We start from the raw sequence: 25,096 nt of genomic DNA on the forward strand, positions 1-25,096 counted from the left end.
TAACTGCTGAGTGGATTTTGGTATGAGCATTTGTTTGCACTCAAATGCTAGTGCACAATTTAGCCTGCTCCACAGTACTCTCAATGCATGAACACAGAAGAGGCTGCCCCACAATTGTCCTGAGCCAGTGCAGGGTGTGACCTTTAGTCAAGGAGAGACCTATATAAGCTGCCCTGAAACACAATACAATTGGTTTTCTTGTTTCAAGGGTGAACCCTCTCTCTCTCTCTCTCTCTCTCTCTCTCTCTCTCTCTCTCTCTCTCTCTCTCTCTCTCTCTCTCTCTCTCTCTGTGTGTGTGTGTTTGTGTGTGTGTGTGTGTGTGTGTGTTTCAATCTCCAGCCCCTTGCCTGACTCATGAACTGTCCCATGGTAGACAGGCAGAACTGTACAATGGGGCTAGGTATATGAAACACAGGCACCCCCAGAAACCAAGAGTGAGTTAGAGCCCTCAAACCCCCAAATCAGTCATCACAAGCATTAGAATCTGGTGTGCACCAGCTAGGAGCTTTTATTGTTCATTATCTGACATGACAAGGTTCACTGACTCCTGCAGAGTGGAGGGGACCGTCTTGCTGCACAAGAGCATAGGACTCAGTCCCACTTCCTAAGCAAAAGGAAGGGGATGCTTTAATTGAATTGCAGGAACACCCGCTAACCTCCAGAACACACTCATGAAGTACTGTCCTGTCTTCTGGAAGCCCATGCTCATGTAAAGGGCTTGAGCGCTTTTGGGCAAGATGCTGGTCTCAAGGATGACATCACTGTAGCCCTGATCCCGTGCAAACTGGAGGACAGTTCTGACCAGTGCTTTCGCTATCCCCTGTCCTCGATGCTGTGAGGACACAGACAGGTGAAAGAGCTCTAGCTGCTTCCTCCCTAATGGGGGATCCTTGACTGGTAGACCACCCACAATGCCCACCAACTCTCCCCCAGACTCAGCCACCCAGAAGCAGGAGCCACGTGCACTCATGTAGGACTTGGTGATGTCAGCCATGTCTGTGTGCAAACACTTGGCCACATATCTCTTCCACGGTTGTCTTACAAGAAGCTTCAAGAGAAGGAGCACAAAGAAGATGCTCATAGCAGCTAGCAGCCAGGAGCCAGACACCAGGACCATGGCAAGCGGCACCCCAAGTAAGGGAAGGAAGGTCCTTGGCAAAGTCAGCATGTGGCGGAAGGTGGCAGGGATGTGCTCCTCCATGCCTCTTATGAACAAATCCAGGACACTTTTCTGGTCGCTGTCCTGGTACTGGCGGATGTGATAAGGAGCCATGGGAGATTTCTGGGTCTCAAATCTCGGCATCCAGGAGAGACTGGTATACCTGCCTGGCACTTTACCTGAGGCCTGAAGTGGAGAGAAACCATGTAAGTCCCCTGATGTTCTGCCTCCCAATCTCCCAAGACCCATTTAGCCTCTCTTCAAAGGTGTATCTTTCTGCTGTTCCCAGACGGGAAGCAGACACAAACACTGGGAGAATGTCTGTCCAGCAACACCTGATTATACCCTTCTTCACCCTACTAGAAGCTTTCTGCAGCTCTGGGTACATAAACAAGCCCAGTGCTGCAGATGGACCCCATGCACACATTAGGTCACTGTCTGTGGACTGTGCATTACAGGCACTGTGTTTCCAGGTGTTTTGCTGCAGATCTCCTTCCCAAGGATTATAAAACTTTAGATTACAGAGCTGGCAGAAAGAAACAAACAAAACCCCCCTTTGCTGCAAATCCTTATCCTTGAGACCTCGGGCAGGTTCTAGGACTCCAGTAACAGGCTGAGACCCTCCCACAGTGCTGCCAGTCTTACCTGCTACTGCACAACCAAGAGTGTCTGGAAGGGCATCAGCCTCTGGTCGCATGAAGTACAGAGAGCCTGGGTCTGCCTAACAACTGGTGAGCAGACCTGAGTTGCACCTCACTGGTTGGCTCCTGGATATTTGTTAATCATAAAACCCAGGGTCACAGAGTTCTCCAGTGACAGCAGGGAGTCCACCCCCATTCAACTTGTGACTCTGGGTTAATAATTTGTAGAGCACAGCAGAATGTGGATGATCAGCCATTTCCACCCCCATGGAAGGCCTGTCACCTGCACTGTTCCCTCCAGACTACAGCCACCTCTGCCTTCTTTCAAGCCCAGCCTAGTCCTGCACATAACTGCTCAGAGCAGCCTGGTGTTGGGACGCACACACTGGGCTCCCATGTCCTGCCACAGCAACAGGTCCTATGGCTGGACTTTTCCCTGTCCATGCTGTGCCTGGTCCTGTAAAATAAATCCTAGGGGTCCCCACACTGCCCTTCCTCCCCTGCTCCTCAACACCAGCCTCAGTCAGTGCTAGTGTCCTTTTCAGCACCAGCTATGGTGCCAACCAGATGGCGGGCACTAGACAGGGCACAGCTGCCTGAGTTCTGGGCCTGCTCAGAGCTTGCACATCATGCTTCTCACATGGGTGAGCTGAGTTGTTGCTTCCCTACAACAAGCGAGAGGTACATCTGTCTCTACAGAGTGTCCCTGTGGAAGGTGTTCTCTGCCTCTGCCTCCAACCCTGACCTGAAGGCCAGTGGGAGCTGTAATGGCCCCATTTTCCCCAGAACCACTGTAGCCATAGAAGCAGGCTCTGAGCAGAGCCTAAGACTATGGCAGGATCTTACTTTGAAGAAGTTTTCGTGCCAGCGGAGAATGGGACACTCTGAATTGTGACAAGGTCCAGTGGAGAAGATGCTGAGATGTCAGCACAGTGAGCCTTCTCAGAAGGATGAGCAGAGCAGAGCCAACACCTCAGAAAAGGTTCATCTCCTGAGCAGGGAGGGGAGAGAGGCAGGGAAGCTCCTGAGACAGCCCTTGGGAAGAGGGTCCTTAAAAGCACACATGGCTAACACCAGCAGGGACCTGGCTATACAGGACCCAGAACACAGTCACGTAGTGCACATATCCCATTCCAGATGCACGTGAGGCCATGAGGATGCATGTCAGCAGGGAAGCAAAGTGACAAGTGAAGTAGTGGGGCATGTGGTGATCCTGGCTAAACAAGGGTCCCAGGTGTGCAGGTGGCATGCTGCAGAAGCCCCTGGCCAACAAGGTGTCTTGGAAATTCAGTCAGTCTAGGCTCCCAAGACAAAACCTGTCCCATAGCTGAGAGTTATGCACAATGAGAAGCACTTTGTTCCCTAATTGCTTAAAGGTCCTGTTTGTCCAAAACACTGTGGACCTAGTTGGGTTATTGTTTGCAAGGGGAGCCTCGTTCAGTATAGACTGAGGAGATACAGCACTAGCTGTGTGAGGAAGATTCGTGTGGCCTGTCCATTAGGACACAGGCCAGACAGTGACATCTGTACCACTTGAGGGCATTTAGTGCAGAAATGACCAGGGTCAGCTGCAGTCAGGTAGGGATAAGCAGGGCAGCTTCACCGCCTGCAGTGCCCTGCAGCAGAGTTCTGGGCTCACTCTTGGCTCTGGGTTTGACTCAGCAGAAAACCCTGGCTTCCCTCCCCAGCACTGCCCTCCCTCCCCAGAAGACAGCTGTGATGCTGACAGCAATGGAGAGAGCAAGGACAGGTTACATCACCTGAGCACAGAACACGGGACACAGCTAAACCGTGGAGTTTTGCTTTGCTTACTTAGCAAAACAGAGAGGATTTATTAAGCAAGAGAGAGAGAGAGAGAGAGAGAGAGAGAGAGAGAGAGTTCTTGGTCACTGAAAGGTGATGTAAAATTGTCAACTCTTTTGTTGTTCTTGTTGTTCTTGTTGTAATTATTTAGGTTTTTGGAAGGTTTCATCATGTAGCCTAGACTATCCTGGAACTCACAGACTCTTGCTTCTCTCTCACAAGGGTTTGGGATTAGAGGCATGCAACACTAAGTAGTATCTATTTAAAAATATGGACAAATATATATATATATATATATATATATATTAAAAAGAACAAACACCACAGAGTTAAATTTCATTTCTGATTTGCTGGAATTGCCTAAGGTTTTTAACAAAGGGGGGATGGATTCTTGATACACATTCAATCGTTAGTGTTGCTAATGTCATATAAGAGGGTACAGAGAGCTTGGCCAGGAAGCTGTCAGTTACAGAGGTGCTCTCTGGCAGCACAGCTGTCGTGTGCACTGAGATTAGCGCTATCCTCTCAAAGCATTCTGTGCTCTTCATTCTGGTCATTGCACAGTGAACAAACACAATCTAAGGATTTCCAACAGGGAGGAAAATGTGTCTCCCCCCTCCCTTACAAGAGGTAGATACAACTCCCATTTTTCACCATGAAATTCATGTTGAAGTTTATCAATATCAGATATTTTAAACACAGGCCATTTACAACGTAATGTGCACTTTGTCCTCATAAATGCACTAATCCCATAAAACAATGATCAAAATTTATTTATCTCCACAGTGAGTTGTTTTTAAACTAGTTTGGCCAGATCAATCCTGCCACCTGTCTCTTGTTTATTTAGTCCCATAGTGTCAGACCCAATCCCCTGACCAAAATAAGCCATTCAAAACAAAACACACAAGAAAACCCAAAACACAGAAGGTGGTCTAAGGCCTCTAATACCACGTCCAATGTCCATATCCTGACTACCTTGAAGTCTAATTCTGACTCACCCCTCATCAACAGCACCACGAGAGCGTCCTCCCCGAGACCCTGTCCACCAGTAATGCAATTCTAACCTATCCCAATGGTCACAGGATCTTTCATAAGGAAGTTAGGGTTGAAAGAAAGCCCTAACTCTAGGGCATGGTTTCCTGCGTGTAACTTCTGAACACTGCCGGATTCCTCTCCTGCCCAATGTCCTGCCCTCAGCTTCCAGAGGCCATTCTTCCCCCAAGGGGAAGGAGGAGCCCTGTCCTAGATCCTTACTGCCTTGGTCCCTCTTACCAAAGTCGCTGCCCAGGGCACAGCCTGGGCTGCTCTCCAATGCGTTCTCTTCCAGCTCTGGGCCTCGCAGTGTCTGTGAGGTTCGCACACTCCTCCTGCTGCATCAGCCTCGGGCACCGCCTGTAGAGGGCGCCTTGTCGCGCGCAACCGAGCGAACCTCTGGCCTAAACTGCCAAGCTGCGCTCCGAAAGCTACATATCTCTCCACACGGGTCAGGGAGGGCTCTGGTAAACACAGGGGCCGGGAGATGCAAGCAGAGCCCACAAACCTGTGACCGTGAGGAACTCACTATCAGTCTCCCCTCGGAAACTAAGATCGCCACTTCCGGAAGTGCCCAGGCTCCGCCAAAATAAAGCCGGTGATGATCCTGAGTGTGTTTCTGCAGACTCCTCTCTCGTGGATGCGAAGGGGAGCAGTCATGTCAGAACCTTCCTGTAGAAGGATCCAAGCCATGGGTGGAGGCTGGAAATTGATGTCAGGTTTTGAGTCTACTAAAGGTTTAAGTTGTGGCATTTGAGAGATGTCCCCACTTCCTTCCTGTGAGAAATATTAGCCTAATGAAGCCAGCACACCTTTCCACTACTAGAGACCCCACTTGGGGACTCTGCTTTGTGCTGTTCCGGCAGTCACGGGGAGCATGCCTGGACCCCACAGCCCTCAGCGGTTTACTTCCAAGGCTTATTTAATATAAAATATGGTCACTTTATCTAGAATAGTTTAGGAAGTGTGGGACCCTCACCCCTTATTCTCTCTTTTTTAATTTATTTATTTTGTATACAATGTTCTGTCTACATGTAAGCCTGCGTGCCAGAACAGGGCACCAGACCTCATTACAGATGGTTGTGAGCCACCATGTGGTTGCTGGGAATTGAACTCAGGACTTTTGGAAGAGCAGGCAATGCTCTTAACCGCTGAGCCATCTCTCCAGCCCCCACCCCTTATTCTCAAAGGGGCAAGAAAAAATTTCCTAGCAGAATGTTTTCCCAGGAAGATAGTGGTCTTCCCCCTCCCACCCGGGAGATTCCAAGCACAAGGTCACTTACCTCAGCCCAGCCAACCACCTGGTACAGGCTGATAAAGATGGCCTAACTCAAGAACAGTGGCCTTGCTCTAAGAACAAGGAGAAAACTGACTTAACCGAATGGGAGGGAGCAAAAGTCCGTGCCAAAGCATCTTCAAAGATTCTCTTTGTAGTTATGCCTTTAAAAGCTTACCCCACAGAGGATATACAACTCCTCTCTACCTTGTTGTAATGGGGATGGAGATGAGTTCCAAACATATTTGTACTATGCTGATTAAACCTTGCTTATTACAGTCTGGGCCTCTCTGGTGGTCTCTCTCTGGGGGGTCGTAATCTGGGCCCAAAAGAAGGTGATGTGTAATCCCTGAGCCTTCCAGCTAGACTAAATGTGACATAACTTGTTTTCCATTTTCCTTGCTCGGAGTTTATCTTTATGGTTTTCTTTGCATGGAAGGTGTATAGTGATATGTGCAATAAAGACAAATGGAAGCGTAGAACGCTAGGCTGCTGCCGTTACTCTTCTACTTAGGATAATGAAGAAAGGACATCAAAAGCACAGCTTGAATCAGTGACTGGAGAAGGTCGAGAAGGAAGTCCTGTGTGTATCTGGGAGAGCAGCATTTCAGACAACAGTTTAAGAATTCCAGCACTCAGGAGGCAGAGGCAGGCAGACCACTGTCAGTTTGAGGCCATCCTGGTCTACAGAGCAAGTTCAACCAGAAATCCAGGAAAACCAGACAGCTAGAGAAACTCATCTCAAAGAGAGAGAGAGAAACAAAACCAACAAAGAAAAAAATTTCTGAAACAAAAAACTGGCTTGCAGGCTTACATACAATAATGTGTGTATCTGTGTGTTCCCTAGTGTTAGGAGCTGAAACCCGGACTTTGTGCTAGTAGGAAAACACTCTACCACCAAGCTACATCCACATTTTGCTTTTAATTTTTAAATTCATATGAGATAAGAAGTCTGGCAGCCAAGACCTGATATGGTGGTACAGGCCTCTGAGTTCAAGGCTAACCAGCAACATAATAAGACCATATCTAGAAAAAAAAAGACTGGCATTCATATATATATCCTAAAAAGTAGTAAAGAAAACCTAGTTATAATAGATTATAAATGCTTAACAAATATGTTAAAGGCAAAACAAAACAGTTCATATGAAAAGAGTCTCAACCTCAGTCATGGATGAGTCCAGTTTCAAAAGAAGACACAGCCTCCTGTCCTACAGATCTGCATGTGAAATGAGACAAGTGCTTTACAAGAGTTTACTGCTTTAAAAAACTGAAGTGAGCACTGGGGATATAACTCAACTGCTAAAGTGCTTGCCTTGCAACTCAGAAAACTGAGTTGGATCTCTCCATCCCACACTTAAAATAAGAAAAGAAAGAAAGGCTGTGTGTGGTGTTGCACGCTTGTAACCCCAACTCTAAGGGAGACAGAAATAGTGGCACCGCCCAGCTCACTGCTCAGCTAGCCCAGCTCACTTGGTGAGTTTGTTCTGGCACAAGCAGCTTTCCTGCAGGCTTCTCCTGCTCCATGCTTTGGGTGCACCTTTAGTCATTACTGCAGCCCCAAGATACTAGGATGGAGGAAACCCACTTATTCTGTTTACTTAAAAAAAAAATTCAAGCCAGGTGGTGGTGGTGCATGCCTTTACTGGCAGTACTCTGGAGGCAGAGGCAGGTGGGTCTCTGTGAACTTGAGGCTGCCGGATTATAAAGTGAGTTTCAGGACAGCCAAGGCTCTACAGGGAAACCCTGTCTCAGAAAGAAAAAAAAATTAAACTAGGCCTGGTGGAAGACCCCTGTAATCCGGTGTCCGGGAGCCTGAGAGAGGGAGGACTGAGAATTAGAGGAAGGTGGGGGGCTATGCAGCAAGATACTGTCTCAAAGGGGAAAAAACAATTTCTTCAACCCTATCGAGTAAAATATAATTGATGGGGACTTCTGTGGTGTTGAGAACAACAGAGGCTTGCTTAGCCTGCGGGACTAGGGTCCTGGGGAACTTGATAGTCACAAAAACAGCCCTGGCAGTGGCTTCTGGGTGCTTGAACTGAGAATTCAAAGACTGGAAATGCATGGGCCACAGTGGGTGAGTTTAGAGACACGATTATTATAGCCTTCTAGTTAGAAGCTACTAATGCCAGTGCAGGGGCGAGGCTGCCCCCACAACACTACTAATGCCAGAGCAGGGGCGAGGCTGCCCCACAGCGCTACTAATGCCAGTGCAGAGGCGAGGCTGCCCCGCAGCAGTCTTGCAAGCAATGCAGTTACTAAACACATCTCCACGGTGGACGGTTGCATTGCTACTGCAGTCAATGTGTACATTGATTAATACACGCATTACAAAGATGATTTGTGAAGCTTTTATTTCTTTCCTTGGGATGTGTTCCATCCTTGTGAGCCTCTGACCACAAAAACGAATAAACTATTGCCGTTTCCCAGGAAGAAGTTAGTGGAAGTGCCCGTGTCTCTCGAAGGGTAGTTTTAAGCCCATTTAAGAGCAGTGTTCTCTACATTGAGAGTTAAGTCCAGAACCTGTGTTGTTGTGGCAAAAGCTGCTCATTTCTAGCTGGAATGTGGTGCTGGGGGGAAGGGGATGTGGGGGATGGGAATATGGCTCAGTCAGACAAACGCTTGCCACACAGGCATTAGGACCTGAGTTGGATCTTCATCATCCATGTTAAAATGCCAGGTATGTCGGCCTGCCCTTGTCATCCTGGCTCTGAGGAGGAAGGACAAGTGGACACCTAGGGCTATCTGGTCAGCCAGTGTAGTCTATTAGGTGAGTTCCAGGTCCCAGGGAGAGACTCTCACAAGATGGTGGATGGCCCCTGGGGAATGAGATCAGAGGTTGACCTCTAACCTCTGTAACCATGTGGGTGTGCACCTGCACAAGTACAACAGCCTACATACAGGAGAGAGAGAGAGAGAGAGAGAGAGAGAGAGAAGAGAAGAAGAAGAAGAAGAAGAAGAAGAAGAAGAAGAAGAAGAAGAAGAAGAAGAAGAAGAAGAGGAGAAGGAGGACCAGGAGGAGGAGAAGGAGGAGCAGGAGGAGGAGCAGGAGGAGGAGGAGGAGGGGAGGGGAAGGGAGAGGAAGGGGAGAGGGAGGGGGAAGGGTGGATGAGGGAAGAGAAAGACAGAAAGTGGTGGTGTCTTGGGTCACATGTATCTGACACTTGGCTGAAAAGCCAGCAGGGGAAAGATGGATGAAGAGCTTTGTAATCAATGGGCATTGTTTCTCCCAAGGCTTGAGAAGGACAAACAAGGCTATGAGCCAATATGGAGGAGGTGTCTTTGGCACAAAACCACCCACCATTCAGAACCCAGCCTGCCCTGAGCCTCCAGCTTCATTTGAGAAGATCCCAGTGGCTCAGAGGTTCTATGGCCTCCTGCTGCCAGCCTCCTAATTCACCCCTTCACAATCTGTGCCTACTCAGCAGCCTGGGGCTATGCTGGCTCAAGGCCACTCCTGGCTTTGTTGTTCCCTTTTTCAGGCCTCACTGCAGCTCTGTCCAGTCACCGTGGAGAGCAAAGCATGGCCTCCTGGGTGACTTGCTTTGGGACAAAATTTAGATGCATCACGACTGCCTGTCCTAGATGCCTTCCCAGCCCTCTGTACCAAGGCCACCACTTTCCCTGCCCTCCCACCTCTGTCCTAGAGACTGGCCTTCTCTCTGCCAGGGCCAGAGCAGCAAGAGGCCGCTTTCCAGCCTTCACTTGGCTGTGGGGTGTTGGGATGGGGTGGGAGGCCTGGAAGAGATTGGGGGATGGAGGGAGAGTGAGCTGGTGCTGTGTCCAGGACGTGCTTGGGGACAGGGTCTATTCCCAGCTGTCCGCATTCCCCAAACCTTCCCTCCTTTTCTATCCTGATGTCTTCAAACTTCTGCCCTCCTCTCTGTCCTTGATCACTACAAACTTGTTCCCTCCCCTTTTGTTTTTGATGACTTCAAACTCCACAACATGCTGACTTCAGAGCAACCTGGGTGTGTGAATGGATACCTTGGTGAGAAGGAGCTAGCATGTCCTCGGTCCCTTAGTCAGAATGGAGTTGGGGGAAGAACCCACCTGAGAAGTCCTGAGTCCAGGGCAAAGACAGCTCCTATACAGTGGCTGCCCTCAGGCATGGCTCCATGTGCACGTGGTCACAGAGACCAGAGCCTTCTTCCTCCCAGAGGCCCAGTGAGGCACATGCTTCTGGCTCTCAGGAACATTTATCCAGTGTGTTTCTAGCAGGTGGGCAACCATCTTGCAGGGCAGGAGACATCCTGCAGGGCCATGACATGAGGTAGAGGGAGCATTCCCATTTCTGCTGAGTCACTGTGTTAAACTGTCATAGAGTTTTAAAAGATGGCCTCAAAGTATCAGCCACTAATCTGAGAAGGTCAATGACCACAGGCCAAAGTTCATGGCTTCTCGGGACATAGGAACAGAGCGACTTCCATGTTCATTTCCCACACTTACATTCAATCAGCAAAATGTCCTTAGGCTCAGGTGAACAGCCCCTCTGGCCTGACTGAAAATTCTAGTGCACAGACTCAACAGCAAAATGTATGCATTGTTTTTGACATTGTTCCTAATGCTTCAGGAATATGGAGCTAGGTATATAAAAAACACAGGCACCCGAGAAACCAAGAGTGTGTTAGAGCCCCCAAACGCCCAACTCAGACATCACATGCAATAAAATCTGGTATGCAACGGCAAGAAGCTTTTATTGTTCATTACTCTGACATGACAGGATTCACTGGTTCCTGCAGAGTGGAGGGGACCTGCTTGCTGCACAGGACCATAGATCTCAGCCCCACTTCCTAGGCAGAAGGCAGGGGATGCTTTAATTGAATTGTAAGAATATCCACAAACCTCCAGAACACACTCATGAAGTACTGTCCTGTCCTCCGGAAGCCCATGCTCACATAGAGGGCCTCAGCACCTTGCTGCAAGACGCTGGTCTCGAGGACAACATCACTGAAGCCCTGATCCCGTGCAAACTGGAGGACAGTTCTGATCAGTGCTTTCGCAATCCCCTGACCTCGATGCTGTGAGGACACAGACAGGTGAAAGAGCTCCAGCTGCTTCCTCCCTAATGGGGGATCCTTGACTGGTAGACAGCCCACGATGCCCACCAACTCTCCCCCAGACTTAGCTACCCAAAAGCAGCCACGGGCATTCATGTAGGACTTGGTGATGTCAGCCATGTCTGTGTGCAAACACTTGGCCACATACTCCTTCCATGGCTGTCTGGCAAGGAGCTTCAGCAGAAGGAGCACAAAGAAGATGCTCATAGCGGCTAGCAGCCAGGAGCCAGACACCAGGACCATGGCAAGCGACACCCCAAGTAATAGCAGGAGGGTTCGGGGTAGCGTCAGCATGTGGCGAAAGGTGGCAGGGATGTGCTCCTCCATGCCACTTATGAACAAATCCAGGACAGTTTTATAATCGCTGTCCTGGTACTGGCGGATGTGATAAGGAGCCATGGGAGATTTCTGGGTCTCAAATCTCGGCATCAAGAAGAGGCAGGTATGCCTGCCTGGCACTTTCCCTGAGTCCTGCAGAGGAGAGAAACCATGTAAGTCCTCTGACCTTCTGCCTCCCAACATCCCAGGACCCTCTTATAGGCTGTCTATTTCTGCTGTCACCAGAGGGGAAACAGACACTAACACTGGGAGAATGCCTGTCCAGCAACACCTGACTACATCCTTCTTTACACTACTAGAAGCCTTCTGGACATCTGCGTATACATAGACACAGCACAGTGCTGCAGATGGACCCCATGTACCCATTACTTTTCATTGCTGTGGACTGTATATTGTAGACATTGTGTTCTCAGGTTTGTATTCCTGCAAATCTCCTACTGAAGAATTATGAATGTTCAGATGGCAGATTTGGCAAAAAGAAACAACCCCCCTTTGCTGCAAACCCTTATCCTTGAGCCCTCAGGCAGGTTCTAGGACTCCAGTCCCAGGCTGAGACCCTAACACCAGCGCTGCAAGTCTTACCTGCTGCTACACAACCAAGAGTGTCTGGAAGGGCATCAGCCTCTGGTCGCATGCAGTACAGAGAGCCTGGGTCTGCCTAACAACTGGTGAGCAGACCTAAGTTGCACCTCACTGGTTGGCTCCTGGATATTCGTTAATCATAAAGCTCAGCGTCACAGAGCTGGAAAGTGACATCAGAAAGGTCACCCCATTCAGCTTGTGAACTCTGGGTTAATAATTTGTAGAGCACAGTAGAATGTGGATGTTCAGCAGTTTCCACCCCCATGGAAGGCCTGTCACCTGCACTGTTCCCTCCAGACTGCAGCTTTCCCTGTCCTCTTTCAAGGACAGCCTGGTCCTGTAGTGTGAAGCGGCGGGGCCATGTCCCGCCACCCGGCAGCGGCTAGCTTTACACCCGAAATAATTACACGGAAACTGTATTCTTTTAAAACACTGCCTGGCCCATAGTTTTAGCCTCTTATTGGCTTATTTTTACATCTTTCTTTAACCCATATTTAGTAATCTGGGTAGCACCACGAGGTGTGCCTTACCAGGAGAGATCTTAACCTGTGTCCGTCTCGGAGAGGAGCAGCATGGAGACTCCTATGGAGACTGCCTGAAGCGTCTCCCCAACTCTGCTTCCTTGTTCCCACAATTTTGTTCTGTCTACTCCGCCTACCTAATTTTCTGTTCTCTTAAAGGGCCAAGGCAGTTTTCTTTATTAATTAACCAATGAAAGAAACATAGACAGATAACTCTCCTCCATCATGGTCCTTCACGTAACTGCTCAGAGCAGCCTACTGTTTGGACGCACACACTGGGCTCCCATGTCCTGCCACAGCCACAGGGCCTTATAGCTGGACTTTTCCCTGTCCATGCTGTGCCTGGTCCTGTAAAATAAACCCTAGGGGACCCCACACTGCCCTTCCTCCCCTGCTCCTCACCACTAGCCTCAGTCAGTGCTAGTGTCCTTTTCAGCACCAGCTATGGTGCCATCCAGATGGCGGGCACTAGACAGGGCACAGCTGCCTGAGTTCTGGGCCTGCTCAGAGCTTGCACATCATGTGTCCCGCATGGGTGAGCCGAGGTGTTGCTTCCCTACAACAAGAAAGAGCGACATCCATCTCTACAGAGTGTCCCTGTGGAAGGTGTTCTCGGCCTCTGCCTCCAACCCTGACCTGAAGGCCAGTGAGAGCTGCACTGGTCCCGTTTCCCCCAGAACCACTGTGACAAGCACACTCTCTGCGAGGTGGAGTGAAGGCTAGGACAGAGTCTTACTTTGAGGAAGTTTTCCTGCCAGCGGAGAATGGGACACTCTCAGAACTGTGACAAGGTCCAGTGGAGAAGATGCTGAGATGTCAGCACAGTGAGCCTTCTCAGAAGGATGAGCAGAGCAGAGCCAACACCTCAGAAAAGGTTTATCTCCTGAGCAGGGAGGGGAGAGAGGCAGGGAAACTCCTGAGACAGCCCTTGGGAAGAGGGCCCTTAAAGGCACGCATATCTAACACCAGCAGGGACCTGGCTATACAGGACCCAGAACACAGTCACGTAGTGCACATATCCCATTCCAGATGCACGTGAGGCCATGAGGATGCACGTCAGCAGGGAGGCAAAGTGACAAGTGTAGTAGTGGGGGCATGTGGTGATCCTGGCTAAACAAGGGTCCTAGGTGTGCAGGTGGCATGCTGCAGAAGCCCCTGGCCAACAAGGTGTCTTGGAAATTCAATCAGTCTGGGCTCCCAAGACAAAACCTGTCCCATAGCTGAGAGTTATGCACAATGAGAAGCACTTTGTTCCCTAATTGCTTAAAGGTCCTGTTTGTCCAAAACACTGTGGGCTTAGTTGGTTATTGTTTGCAAGGGGAGCCTCGTTCAGTATAGACTGAGGAGATACAGCACTAGACGTGTGAGGAAGATTCGTGTGGCCTGTCCATTAGGACACAGGCCAGACAGTGACATCTGCACCACTTGAGGGCATGTAGTGCAGAAATGACCAGGGTCAGCTGCAGTCAGCTAGGGATAAGCAGGGCAGCTTCACAGCCTGCAGTACCCTGCAGCAGAGTTCTGGGCTCACTCTTGGCTCTGGGTTTGACACAGCAGAAAACCCTGGCTTCCCTCCCCAGCACTGCCCTCCCTCCCCAGAAGACAGCTGTGATGCTGACAGCAATGGAGAGAGCAAGGACAGGTTACATCACCTGAGCACAGAGCACGGGACACAGCTAAACCGTGGAGTTTTGCTTTGCTTACTTAGCAAAACAGAGAGGATTTATTAAGCAAGAGAGAGAGAGAGAGAGAGAGAGAGAGAGAGAGAGAGAGAGAGAGAGAGAGAGTTAGTTCTTGGTCACTGAAAGGTGATGTAAAATTGTCAACTCTTTTGTTGTTGTTGTTGTTCTTGTTGTAATTATTTAGGTTTTTGGAAGGTTTCATCATGTAGCCTAGACTATCCTGGAACTCACAGACTCTTGCATCTCTCTCACAAGGGTTTGGGATTAGAGGCATGCAACACTAAGTAGTATCTATTTAAAAATATGGACAAATATATATATATATATATATTAAAAAGAACAAACACCACAGAGTTAAATTTCATTTCTGATTTGCTGGAATTGCCTAAGGTTTTTAACAAAGGGGGGATGGATTCTTGATACACATTCAATCGTTAGTGTTGCTAATGTCATATAAGAGGGTACAGAGAGCTATGGCCAGGAAGCTGTCAGTTACAGAGGTGCTCTCTGGCAGCACAGCTGTCGTGTGCACTGAGATTAGCGCTATCCTCTCAAAGCATTCTGTGCTCTTCATTCTGGTCATTGCACAGTGAACAAACACAATCTAAGGATTTCCAACAGGGAGGAAAATGTGTCTCCCCCCTCCCTTACAAGAGGTAGATACAACTCCCATTTTTCACCATGAAATTCATGTTGAAGTTTATCAATATCAGATATTTTAAACACAGGCCATTTACAACGTAATGTGCACTTTGTCCTCATAAATGCACTAATCCCATAAAACAATGATCAAAATTTATTTATCTCCACAGTGAGTTGTTTTTAAACTAGTTTGGCCAGATCAATCCTGCCACCTGTCTCTTGTTTATTTAGTCCCATAGTGTCAGACCCAATCCCCTGACCAAAATAAGCCATTCAAAACAAAACACACAAGAAAACCCAAAACACAGAAGGTGGTCTAAGGCCTCTAATACCACGTCCAATGTCCATATCCTGACTACCTTGAAGTCTAATTCTGACTCACCCCTCATCAACAGCACCACGAGAGCGTCCTCCCCGAGACCCTGTCCACCAGTAATGCAATTCTAACCTATCCCAATGGTCACAGGATCTTTCATAAGGAAGTTAGGGTTGAAAGAAAGCCCTAACTCTAGGGCATGGTTTCCTGCGTGTAACTTCTGAACACTGCCGGATTCCTCTCCCGCCCAATGTCCTGCCCTCAGCTTCCAGAGGCCATTCTTCCCCCAAGGGGAAGGGGGAGCCCTGTCCTAGATCCTTACTGCCTTGGTCCCTCTTACCAAAGTCGCTGCCCAGGGCACAGCCTGGGCTGCTCTCCAATGCGTTCTCTTCCAGCTCTGGGCCTCGCAGTGTCTGTGAGGTTCGCACACTCCTCCTGCTGCATCAGCCTCGGGCACCGCCTGTAGAGGGCGCCTTGTCGCGCGCAACCGAGCGAACCTCTGGCCTAAACTGCCAAGCTGCGCTCCGAAAGCTACATATCTCTCCACACGGGTCAGGGAGGGCTCTGGTAAACACAGGGGCCGGGAGATGCAAGCAGAGCCCACAAACCTGTGACCGTGAGGAACTCACTATCAGTCTCCCCTCGGAAACTAAGATCGCCACTTCCGGAAGTGCCCAGGCTCCGCCAAAATAAAGCCGGTGATGATCCTGAGTGTGTTTCTGCAGACTCCTCTCTCGTGGATGCGAAGGGGAGCAGTCATGTCAGAACCTTCCTGTAGAAGGATCCAAGCCATGGGTGGAGGCTGGAAATTGATGTCAGGTTTTGAGTCTACTAAAGGTTTAAGTTGTGGCATTTGAGAGATGTCCCCACTTCCTTCCTGTGAGAAATATTAGCCTAATGAAGCCAGCACACCTTTCCACTACTAGAGACCCCACTTGGGGACTCTGCTTTGTGCTGTTCCGGCAGTCACGGGGAGCATGCCTGGACCCCACAGCCCTCAGCGGTTTACTTCCAAGGCTTATTTAATATAAAATATGGTCACTTTATCTAGAATAGTTTAGGAAGTGTGGGACCCTCACCCCTTATTCTCTCTTTTTTAATTTATTTATTTTGTATACAATGTTCTGTCTACATGTAAGCCTGCGTGCCAGAACAGGGCACCAGACCTCATTACAGATGGTTGTGAGCCACCATGTGGTTGCTGGGAATTGAACTCAGGACTTTTGGAAGAGCAGGCAATGCTCTTAACCGCTGAGCCATCTCTCCAGCCCCCACCCCTTATTCTCAAAGGGGCAAGAAAAAATTTCCTAGCAGAATGTTTTCCCAGGAAGATAGTGGTCTTCCCCCTCCCACCCGGGAGATTCCAAGCACAAGGTCACTTACCTCAGCCCAGCCAACCACCTGGTACAGGCTGATAAAGATGGCCTAACTCAAGAACAGTGGCCTTGCTCTAAGAACAAGGAGAAAACTGACTTAACCGAATGGGAGGGAGCAAAAGTCCGTGCCAAAGCATCTTCAAAGATTCTCTTTGTAGTTATGCCTTTAAAAGCTTACCCCACAGAGGATATACAACTCCTCTCTACCTTGTTGTAATGGGGATGGAGATGAGTTCCAAACATGTTTGTACTATGCTGATTAAACCTTGCTTATTACAGTCTGGGCCTCTCTGGTGGTCTCTCTCTGGGGGGTCGTAATCTGGGCCCAAAAGAAGGTGATGTGTAATCCCTGAGCCTTCCAGCTAGACTAAATGTGACATAACTTGTTTTCCATTTTCCTTGCTCGGAGTTTATCTTTATGGTTTTCTTTGCATGGAAGGTGTATAGTGATATGTGCAATAAAGACAAATGGAAGCGTAGAACGCTAGGCTGCTGCCGTTACTCTTCTACTTAGGATAATGAAGAAAGGACATCAAAAGCACAGCTTGAATCAGTACTGGAGAAGGTCGAGAAGGAAGTCCTGTGTGTATCTGGGAGAGCAGCATTTCAGACAACAGTTTAAGAATTCCAGCACTCAGGAGGCAGAGGCAGGCAGACCACTGTCAGTTTGAGGCCATCCTGGTCTACAGAGCAAGTTCAACCAGAAATCCAGGAAAACCAGACAGCTAGAGAAACTCATCTCAAAGAGAGAGAGAGAAACAAAACCAACAAAGAAAAAAATTTCTGAAACAGAAAACTGGCTTGCAGGCTTACATACAATAATGTGTGTATCTGTGTGTTCCCTAGTGTTAGGAGCTGAAACCCGGACTTTGTGCTAGTAGGAAAACACTCTACCACCAAGCTACATCCACATTTTGCTTTTAATTTTTAAATTCATTATGAGATAAGAAGTCTGGCAGCCAAGACCTGATATGGTGGTACAGGCCTCTGAGTTCAAGGCTAACCAGCAACATAATAAGACCATATCTAGAAAAAAAAAGACTGGCATTCATATATATATCCTAAAAAGTAGTAAAGAAAACCTAGTTATAATAGATTATAAATGCTTAACAAATATGTTAAAGGCAAAACAAAACAGTTCATATGAAAAGAGTCTCAACCTCAGTCATGGATGAGTCCAGTTTCAAAAGAAGACACAGCCTCCTGTCCTACAGATCTGCATGTGAAATGAGACAAGTGCTTTACAAGAGTTTACTGCTTTAAAAAACTGAAGTGAGCACTGGGGATATAACTCAACTGCTAAAGTGCTTGCCTTGCAACTCAGAAAACTGAGTTGGATCTCTCCATCCCACACTTAAAATAAGAAAAGAAAGAAAGGCTGTGTGTGGTGTTGCACGCTTGTAACCCCAGCTCTAAGGGAGACAGAAACAGGGGCACCGCCCAGCTCACTGCTCAGCTAGCCCAGCTCACTTGGTGAGTTTGTTCTGGCACAAGCAGCTTTCCTGCAGGCTTCTCCTGCTCCATGCTTTGGGTGCACCTTTAGTCATTACTGCAGCCCCAAGATACTAGGATGGAGGAAACCCACTTATTCTGTTTACTTAAAAAAAAAATTCAAGCCAGGTGGTGGTGGTGCATGCCTTTACTGGCAGTACTCTGGAGGCAGAGGCAGGTGGGTCTCTGTGAACTTGAGGCTGCCGGATTATAAAGTGAGTTTCAGGACAGCCAAGGCTCTACAGGGAAACCCTGTCTCAGAAAGAAAAAAAAATTAAACTAGGCCTGGTGGAAGACCCCTGTAATCCGGTGTCCGGGAGCCTGAGAGAGGGAGGACTGAGAATTAGAGGAAGGTGGGGGCTATGCAGCAAGATACTGTCTCAAAGGGGAAAAAACAATTTCTTCAACCCTATCGAGTAAAATATAATTGATGGGGACTTCTGTGGTGTTGAGAACAACAGAGGCTTGCTTAGCCTGCGGGACTAGGGTCCTGGGGAACTTGATAGTCACAAAAACAGCCCTGGCAGTGGCTTCTGGGTGCTTGAACTGAGAATTCAAAGACTGGAAATGCATGGGCCACAGTGGGTGAGTTTAGAGACACGATTATTATAGCCTTCTAGTTAGAAGCTACTAATGCCAGTGCAGGGGCGAGGCTGCCCCCACAACACTACTAATGCCAGAGCAGGGGCGAGGCTGCCCCACAGCGCTACTAATGCCAGTGCAGAGGCGAGGCTGCCCCGCAGCAGTCTTGCAAGCAATGCAGTTACTAAACACATCTCCACGGTGGACGGTTGCATTGCTACTGCAGTCAATGTGTACATTGATTAATACACGCATTACAAAGATGATTTGTGAAGCTTTTATTTCTTTCCTTGGGATGTGTTCCATCCTTGTGAGCCTCTGACCACAAAAACGAATAAACTATTGCCGTTTCCCAGGAAGAAGTTAGTGGAAGTGCCCGTGTCTCTCGAAGGGTAGTTTTAAGCCCATTTAAGAGCAGTGTTCTCTACATTGAGAGTTAAGTCCAGAACCTGTGTTGTTGTGGCAAAAGCTGCTCATTTCTAGCTGGAATGTGGTGCTGGGGGGAAGGGGATGTGGGGGATGGGAATATGGCTCAGTCAGACAAACGCTTGCCACACAGGCATTAGGACCTGAGTTGGATCTTCATCATCCATGTTAAAATGCCAGGTATGTCGGCCTGCCCTTGTCATCCTGGCTCTGAGGAGGAAGGACAAGTGGACACCTAGGGCTATCTGGTCAGCCAGTGTAGTCTATTAGGTGAGTTCCAGGTCCCAGGGAGAGACTCTCACAAGATGGTGGATGGCCCCTGGGGAATGAGATCAGAGGTTGATCTCTAACCTCTGTAACCATATGGGTGTGCACCTGCACAAGTACAACAGCCTACATACAGGGGAGAGAGAGAGAGAGAGAGAGAGAGAGAGAGAGAGAGAGAGAGAGAGGAGAAGAAGAAGAAGAAGAAGAAGAAGAAGAAGAAGAAGAAGAAGAAGAAGAAGAAGAAGAAGAAGAAGAAGAAGAAGAAGAAGAGGAGGAGGAGAAGAGGAGGAGAAGGAGGACCAGGAGGAGGAGAAGGAGGAGCAGGAGGAGGAGAAGGAGGAGGAGGAGGAGGGGAGGGGAAGGGGGAGGAAGGGGAGAGGGAGGGGGAAGGGTGAATGAGGGAAGAGAAAGACAGAAAGTGGTGGTGTCTTGGGTCACATGTATCTGACACTTGGCTGAAAAGCCAGCAGGGGAAAGATGGATGAAGAGCTTTGTAACCAATGGGCATTGTTTCTCCCAAGGCTTGAGAAGGACAAACAAGGCTATGAGCCAATATGGAGGAGGTATCTTTGGCACAAAACCACCCACCATTCAGAACCCAGCCTGCCCTGAGCCTCCAGCTTCATTTGAGAAGATCCCAGTGGCTCAGAGGTTCTATGGCCTCCTGCTGCCAGCCTCCTAATTCACCCCTTCACAATCTGTGCCTACTCAGCAGCCTGGGGCTATGCTGGCTCAAGGCCACTCCTGGCTTTGTTGTTCCCTTTTTCAGGCCTCACTGCAGCTCTGTCCAGTCACCGTGGAGAGCAAAGCATGGCCTCCTGGGTGAGTTGCTTTGGGACAAAATTTAGATGCATCACGACTGCCTGTCCTAGATGCCTTCCCAGCCCTCTGTACCAAGGCCACCACTTTCCCTGCCCTCCCACCTCTGTCCTAGAGACTGGCCTTCTCTCTGCCAGGGCCAGAGCAGCAAGAGGCCGCTTTCCAGCCTTCACTTGGCTGTGGGGTGTTGGGATGGGGTGGGAGGCCTGGAAGAGATTGGGGGATGGAGGGAGAGTGAGCTGGTGCTGTGTCCAGGACGTGCTTGGGGACAGGGTCTATTCCCAGCTGTCTGCATTCCCCAAACCTTCCCTCCTTTTCTATCCTGATGTCTTCAAACTTCTGTCCTCCTCTCTGTCCTTGATCACTACAAACTTGTTCCCTCCCCTTTTGTTTTTGATGACTTCAAACTCCACAACATGCTGACTTCAGAGCAACCTGGGTGTGTGAATGGATACCTTGGTGAGAAGGAGCTAGCATGTCCTCGGTCCCTTAGTCAGAATGGAGTTGGGGGAAGAACCCACCTGAGAAGTCCTGAGTCCAAGGGCAAAGACAGCTCCTATACAGTGGCTGCCCTCAGGCATGGCTCCATGTGCACGTGGTCACAGAGACCAGAGCCTTCTTCCTCCCAGAGGCCCAGTGAGGCACATGCTTCTGGCTCTCAGGAACATTTATCCAGTGTGTTTCTAGCAGGTGGGCAACCATCTTGCAGGGCAGGAGACATCCTGCAGGGCCATGACATGAGGTAGAGGGAGCATTCCCATTTCTGCTGAGTCACTGTGTTAAACTGTCATAGAGTTTTAAAAGATGGCCTCAAAGTATCAGCCACTAATCTGAGAAGGTCAATGACCACAGGCCAAAGTTCATGGCTTCCCGGGACATAGGAACAGAGCGACTTCCATGTTCATTTCCCACACTTACATTCAATCAGCAAAATGTCCTTAGGCTCAGGTGAACAGCCCCTCTGGCCTGACTGAAAATTCTAGTGCACAGACTCAACAGCAAAATGTATGCATTGTTTTTGACATTGTTCCTAATGCTTCAGGAATATGGAGCTAGGTACATAAAAAACACAGGCACCCGAAAAACCAAGAGTGTGATAGAACCCCCAAACCCCCAACTCAGACATAACATGCAATAAAATCTGGTATGCAACGGCAAGAAGCTTTTATTGTTCATTACTCTGACATGACAGGATTCACTGGTTCCTGCAGAGTGGAGGGGACCTGCTTGCTGCACAGGACCATAGATCTCAGCCCCACTTCCTAGGCAGAAGGCAGGGGATGCTTTAATTGAATTGTAAGAATATCCACAAACCTCCAGAACACACTCATGAAGTACTGTCCTGTCCTCCGGAAGCCCATGCTCACATAGAGGGCCTCAGCACCTTGCTGCAAGACGCTGGTCTCGAGGACAAAGTCACTGTAGCCCTGATCCCGTGCAAACTGGATGACAGTTCTGATCAGTGCTTTCGCAATCCCCTGACCTCGATGCTGTGAGGACACAGACAGGTGAAAGAGCTCCAGCTGCTTCCTCCCTAATGGGGGATCCTTGACTGGTAGACAGCCCACGATGCCCACCAAATCTCCCCCAGACTTAGCCACCCAAAAGCAGCCACGGGCATTCATGTAGGACTTGGTGATGTCAGCCATGTCTGTGTGCAAACACTTGGCCACATACTCCTTCCATGGCTGTCTGGCAAGGAGCTTCAGCAGAAGGAGCACAAAGAAGATGCTCATAGCTGCTAGCAGCCAGGAGCCGGACACCAGGACCATAGCAAGCGGCACCCCAAGTAATAGCAGGAGGGTTCGGGGTAGCGTCAGCATGTGGCGGAAGGTGGCAGGGATGTGCTCCTCCATGCCACTTATGAACAAATCCAGGACAGTTTTATAATCGCTGTCCTGGTACTGGCGGATGTGATAAGGAGCCATGGGAGATTTCTGGGTCTCAAATCTCGGCATCAAGAAGAGGCAGGTATGCCTGCCTGGCACTTTCCCTGAGTCCTGCAGAGGAGAGAAACCATGTAAGTCCTCTGACCTTCTGCCTCCCAACATCCCAGGACCCTCTTATAGGCTGTCTATTTCTGCTGTCACCAGAGGGGAAACAGACACTAACACTGGGAGAATGCCTGTCCAGCAACACCTGACTACATCCTTCTTTACACTACTAGAAGCCTTCTGGACATCTGCGTATACATAGACACAGCACAGTGCTGCAGATGGACCCCATGTACCCATTACTTTTCATTGCTGTGGACTGTATATTGTAGACATTGTGTTCTCAGGTTTGTATTCCTGCAAATCTCCTACTGAAGAATTATGAATGTTCAGATGGCAGATTTGGCAAAAAGAAACAACCCCCCTTTGCTGCAAACCCTTATCCTTGAGCCCTCAGGCAGGTTCTAGGACTCCAGTCCCAGGCTGAGACCCTAACACCAGCGCTGCAAGTCTTACCTGCTGCTACACAACCAAGAGTGTCTGGAAGGGCATCAGCCTCTGGTCGCATGCAGTACAGAGAGCCTGGGTCTGCCTAACAACTGGTGAGCAGACCTGAGTTGCACCTCACTGGTTGGCTCCTGGATATTCGTTAATCATAAAGCTCAGCGTCACAGAGCTGGAAAGTGACATCAGAAAGGTCACCCCATTCAGCTTGTGAACTCTGGGTTAATAATTTGTAGAGCACAGCAGAATGTGGATGATCAACAGTTTTCACCCCCATGGAAGGCCTGTCACCTGCACTGTTCCCTCCAGACTGCAGCTTTCCCTGTCCTCTTTCAAGGACAGCCTGGTCCTTCACGTAACTGCTCAGAGCAGCCTACTGTTTGGACGCACACACTGGACTCCCATGTCCTGCCACAGCCACAGGGCCTTATAGCTGGACTTTTCCCTGTCCATGCTGTGCCTGGTCCTGTAAAATAAACCCTAGGGGACCCCACACTGCCCTTCCTCCCCTGCTCCTCACCACTAGCCTCAGTCAGTGCTAGTGTCCTTTTCAGCACCAGCTATGGTGCCATCCAGATGGCGGGCACTAGACAGGGCACAGCTGCCTGAGTTCTGGGCCTGCTCAGAGCTTGCACATCATGTGTCCCGCATGGGTGAGCCGAGGTGTTGCTTCCCTACAACAAGAAAGGGCGACATCCGTCTCTACAGAGTGTCCCTGTGGAAGGTGTTCTCGGCCTCTGCCTCCAACCCTGACCTGAAGGCCAGTGAGAGCTGCACTGGTCCCATTTCCCCCAGAACCACTGTGACAAGCACACTCTCTGCGAGGTGGAGTGAAGGCTAGGGCAGAGTCTTACTTTGAGGAAGTTTTCCTGCCAGCGGAGAATGGGACACTCTCAGAACTGTGACAAGGTCCAGTGGAGAAGATGCTGAGATGTCAGCACAGTGAGCCTTCTCAGAAGGATGAGCAGAGCAGAGCCAACACCTCAGAAAAGGTTCATCTCCTGAGCAGGGAGGGGAGAGAGGCAGGGAAGCTCCTGAGACAGCCCTTGGGAAGAGTGCCCTTAAAGGCACGCGTGTCTAACACCAGCAGGGACCTGGCTATACAGGACCCAGAACACAGTCAAGTAGTGCACATATCCCATTCCAGATGCACGTGAGGCCATGAGGATGCATGTCAGCAGGGAGGCAAAGTGACAAGTGTAGTAGTGGGGGCATGTGGTGATCCTGGCTAAACAAGGGTCCTAGGTGTGCAGGTGGCATGCTGCAGAAGCCCCTGGCCAACAAGGTGTCTTGGAAATTCAATCAGTCTGGGCTCCCAAGAGGGAACCCTGTCCCATAACTGAGAGTTAGGCACTGTGAGAAGCACTTTGTTCCCTAATTGCTTAAAGGTCCTGTTTGTCTAAAACACTGTGGACCTAGTTGGGTTATTGTTTGCAAGGGGAGCCTCGTTCAGTATAGACTGAGGAGACACAGCACTAGCTGTGTGAGGAAGATTCGTGTGGCCTGTCCATTAGGACACAGGCCAGACAGTGACATCTGTACAACTTGAGGACATTTAGTGTAGAAATGACCAGGGTCAGCAGCAGTCAGGTAGGGATAAGCAGGGCAGCTTCACCGCCTGCAGTACCCTGCAGCAGAGTTCTGGGCTCACTCTTGGCTCTGGGTTTGACACAGCAGAAAACCCTGGCTTCCCTCCCCAGCACTGCCTTCCCTCCCCATTAGACAGCTGTGATGCTGACAGCAATGGAGAGAGCAAGGACAGGTTATATCACCTGAGCACAGAACACGGGACACAGCTAAACCGTGGAGTTTTTCTTATTTCACAAAACAGAGAGGATTTATTAAGCAAAAAGTAAATTTCTTGGTCACTGAAAGGGGATCCAAAAGTGTCCAGTTTATTGTTGTTGTTGTAATTATATGGGTTTTTGGAAGGTTTCATCATGTAGTCTAAACTGTCCTGGAACTCACAGACTCTTGCTTCTCCCTCACAAGAGCTTGGATTAGACACATGCAGCACTAAGCAGTGTCTATTTAAAAACATGGACAAAAATATATATATTAAAAAGAACAAACACCACAAAGTTAAATTTCATTTCTGATTTGCCTAAATTGCCTAAGGTTTTAAAAAAGGGGGGATGGATTCTTGATACACATTCAATCGTTAGTGTTGCTAATGTCAGATAAGAGGGTACAGAGAGCTTGGCCAAGAAGCTGTCAGTTACAGAGGTGCTCTCTGGCAGCACAGCTGTCGTGTGCACTGAGATTAGCGCTATCCTCTCAAAGCATTCTGTGCTCTTCATTCTGGTCATTGCACAGTGAACAAACACAATCTAAGGATTTCCAACAGGGAGGAAAATGTGTCTCCCCCCTCCCTTACAAGAGGTAGATACAACTCCCATTTTTCACCATGAAATTCATGTTGAAGTTTATCAATATCAGATATTTTAAACACAGGCCATTTACAACGTAATGTGCACTTTGTCCTCATAAATGCACTAATCCCATAAAACAATGATCAAAATTTATTTATCTCCAAAGTGAGTATGTTTTTATAGCTAATTTGGCTAAGTCTTTCTTGCCACCTATCTCTTGCTTATTTAGTCCCATAGTGTCAGACCCAATCCCCTGACCAAAATAAGCCAT

General features: G+C 49.0%; 2 protein-coding genes across 16 annotated transcripts; both read right to left on the reverse strand.

Moving 5' to 3' along the window:
* Window positions 1-484: 484 nt before the first annotated feature.
* LOC119808025 (probable N-acetyltransferase CML1) lies at window positions 485-23,684 on the reverse strand. 10 transcript variants are annotated; one of them, XM_042054594.1, is made up of 5 exons: window positions 23,308-23,505; window positions 22,974-23,127; window positions 22,466-22,587; window positions 21,800-22,015; window positions 485-1,130 (listed from the first exon to the last, which is right to left on the reverse strand). In XM_042054594.1, the coding sequence occupies exons 4-5, from the start codon at window positions 21,971-21,973 to the stop codon at window positions 606-608; spliced, it is 699 nt and encodes a 232-aa protein (XP_041910528.1). In that variant the 5' UTR covers window positions 21,974-22,015; window positions 22,466-22,587; window positions 22,974-23,127; window positions 23,308-23,505; the 3' UTR covers window positions 485-605. The 10 variants fall into 10 exon arrangements, with proteins under 10 accessions (XP_041910528.1, XP_041910527.1, XP_038176248.1 ...); XM_042054593.1 differs by having other exon boundaries at window positions 22,466-22,625; XM_038320320.2 differs by lacking the exons at window positions 21,800-22,015; window positions 22,466-22,587; window positions 22,974-23,127; window positions 23,308-23,505 and adding exons at window positions 1,806-1,927; window positions 2,648-2,792; window positions 4,877-5,338; window positions 9,966-10,192 and having other exon boundaries at window positions 485-1,346.
* LOC119808027 (probable N-acetyltransferase CML1) lies at window positions 10,584-15,823 on the reverse strand. Of its 6 annotated transcripts, XR_005284389.1 has the most exons (5): window positions 15,395-15,823; window positions 14,067-14,117; window positions 13,151-13,297; window positions 12,817-12,970; window positions 11,993-12,053 (listed from the first exon to the last, which is right to left on the reverse strand). XR_005284389.1 is itself a non-coding variant. In XM_038320332.1 (4 exons), exon 4 carries the CDS (start codon window positions 11,399-11,401, stop codon window positions 10,706-10,708), a length of 696 nt encoding a protein of 231 aa, XP_038176260.1. In that variant the 5' UTR covers window positions 11,402-11,443; window positions 13,151-13,297; window positions 14,067-14,113; window positions 15,395-15,797; the 3' UTR covers window positions 10,584-10,705. The 6 variants fall into 6 exon arrangements, 5 of the variants coding, with proteins under 5 accessions (XP_038176260.1, XP_038176259.1, XP_038176262.1 ...); XM_038320332.1 differs by lacking the exons at window positions 11,993-12,053; window positions 12,817-12,970 and adding an exon at window positions 10,584-11,443 and having other exon boundaries at window positions 14,067-14,113; window positions 15,395-15,797; XM_038320331.1 differs by lacking the exons at window positions 11,993-12,053; window positions 12,817-12,970 and adding an exon at window positions 10,584-11,443 and having other exon boundaries at window positions 15,395-15,797.
* Window positions 23,685-25,096: the final 1,412 nt, after the last annotated feature.

This window comes from Arvicola amphibius, chromosome 2 (assembly GCF_903992535.2).
Source record: "Arvicola amphibius chromosome 2, mArvAmp1.2, whole genome shotgun sequence".
Taxonomy (NCBI): domain Eukaryota; kingdom Metazoa; phylum Chordata; class Mammalia; order Rodentia; family Cricetidae; genus Arvicola; species Arvicola amphibius.

What these genes read in the sequence shown, in the direction of transcription:
- LOC119808027 (XM_038320335.1), bottom strand. Translation starts at nt 11,401, where the DNA reads ATGCCGAGATTTGAGACCCAGAAATCTCCCATGGCTCCTTATCACATC.
- LOC119808025 (XM_038320327.2), bottom strand. Translation starts at nt 21,973, where the DNA reads ATGCCGAGATTTGAGACCCAGAAATCTCCCATGGCTCCTTATCACATC. An exon ending in CCCTCCTGCTATTACTTGGG is followed by an intron (nt 1,131 to 21,799) that starts GTGCCGCTTGCT and finishes CCCTTACTTGGG; the next exon opens with GTGCCGCTTGCCATGGTCCT.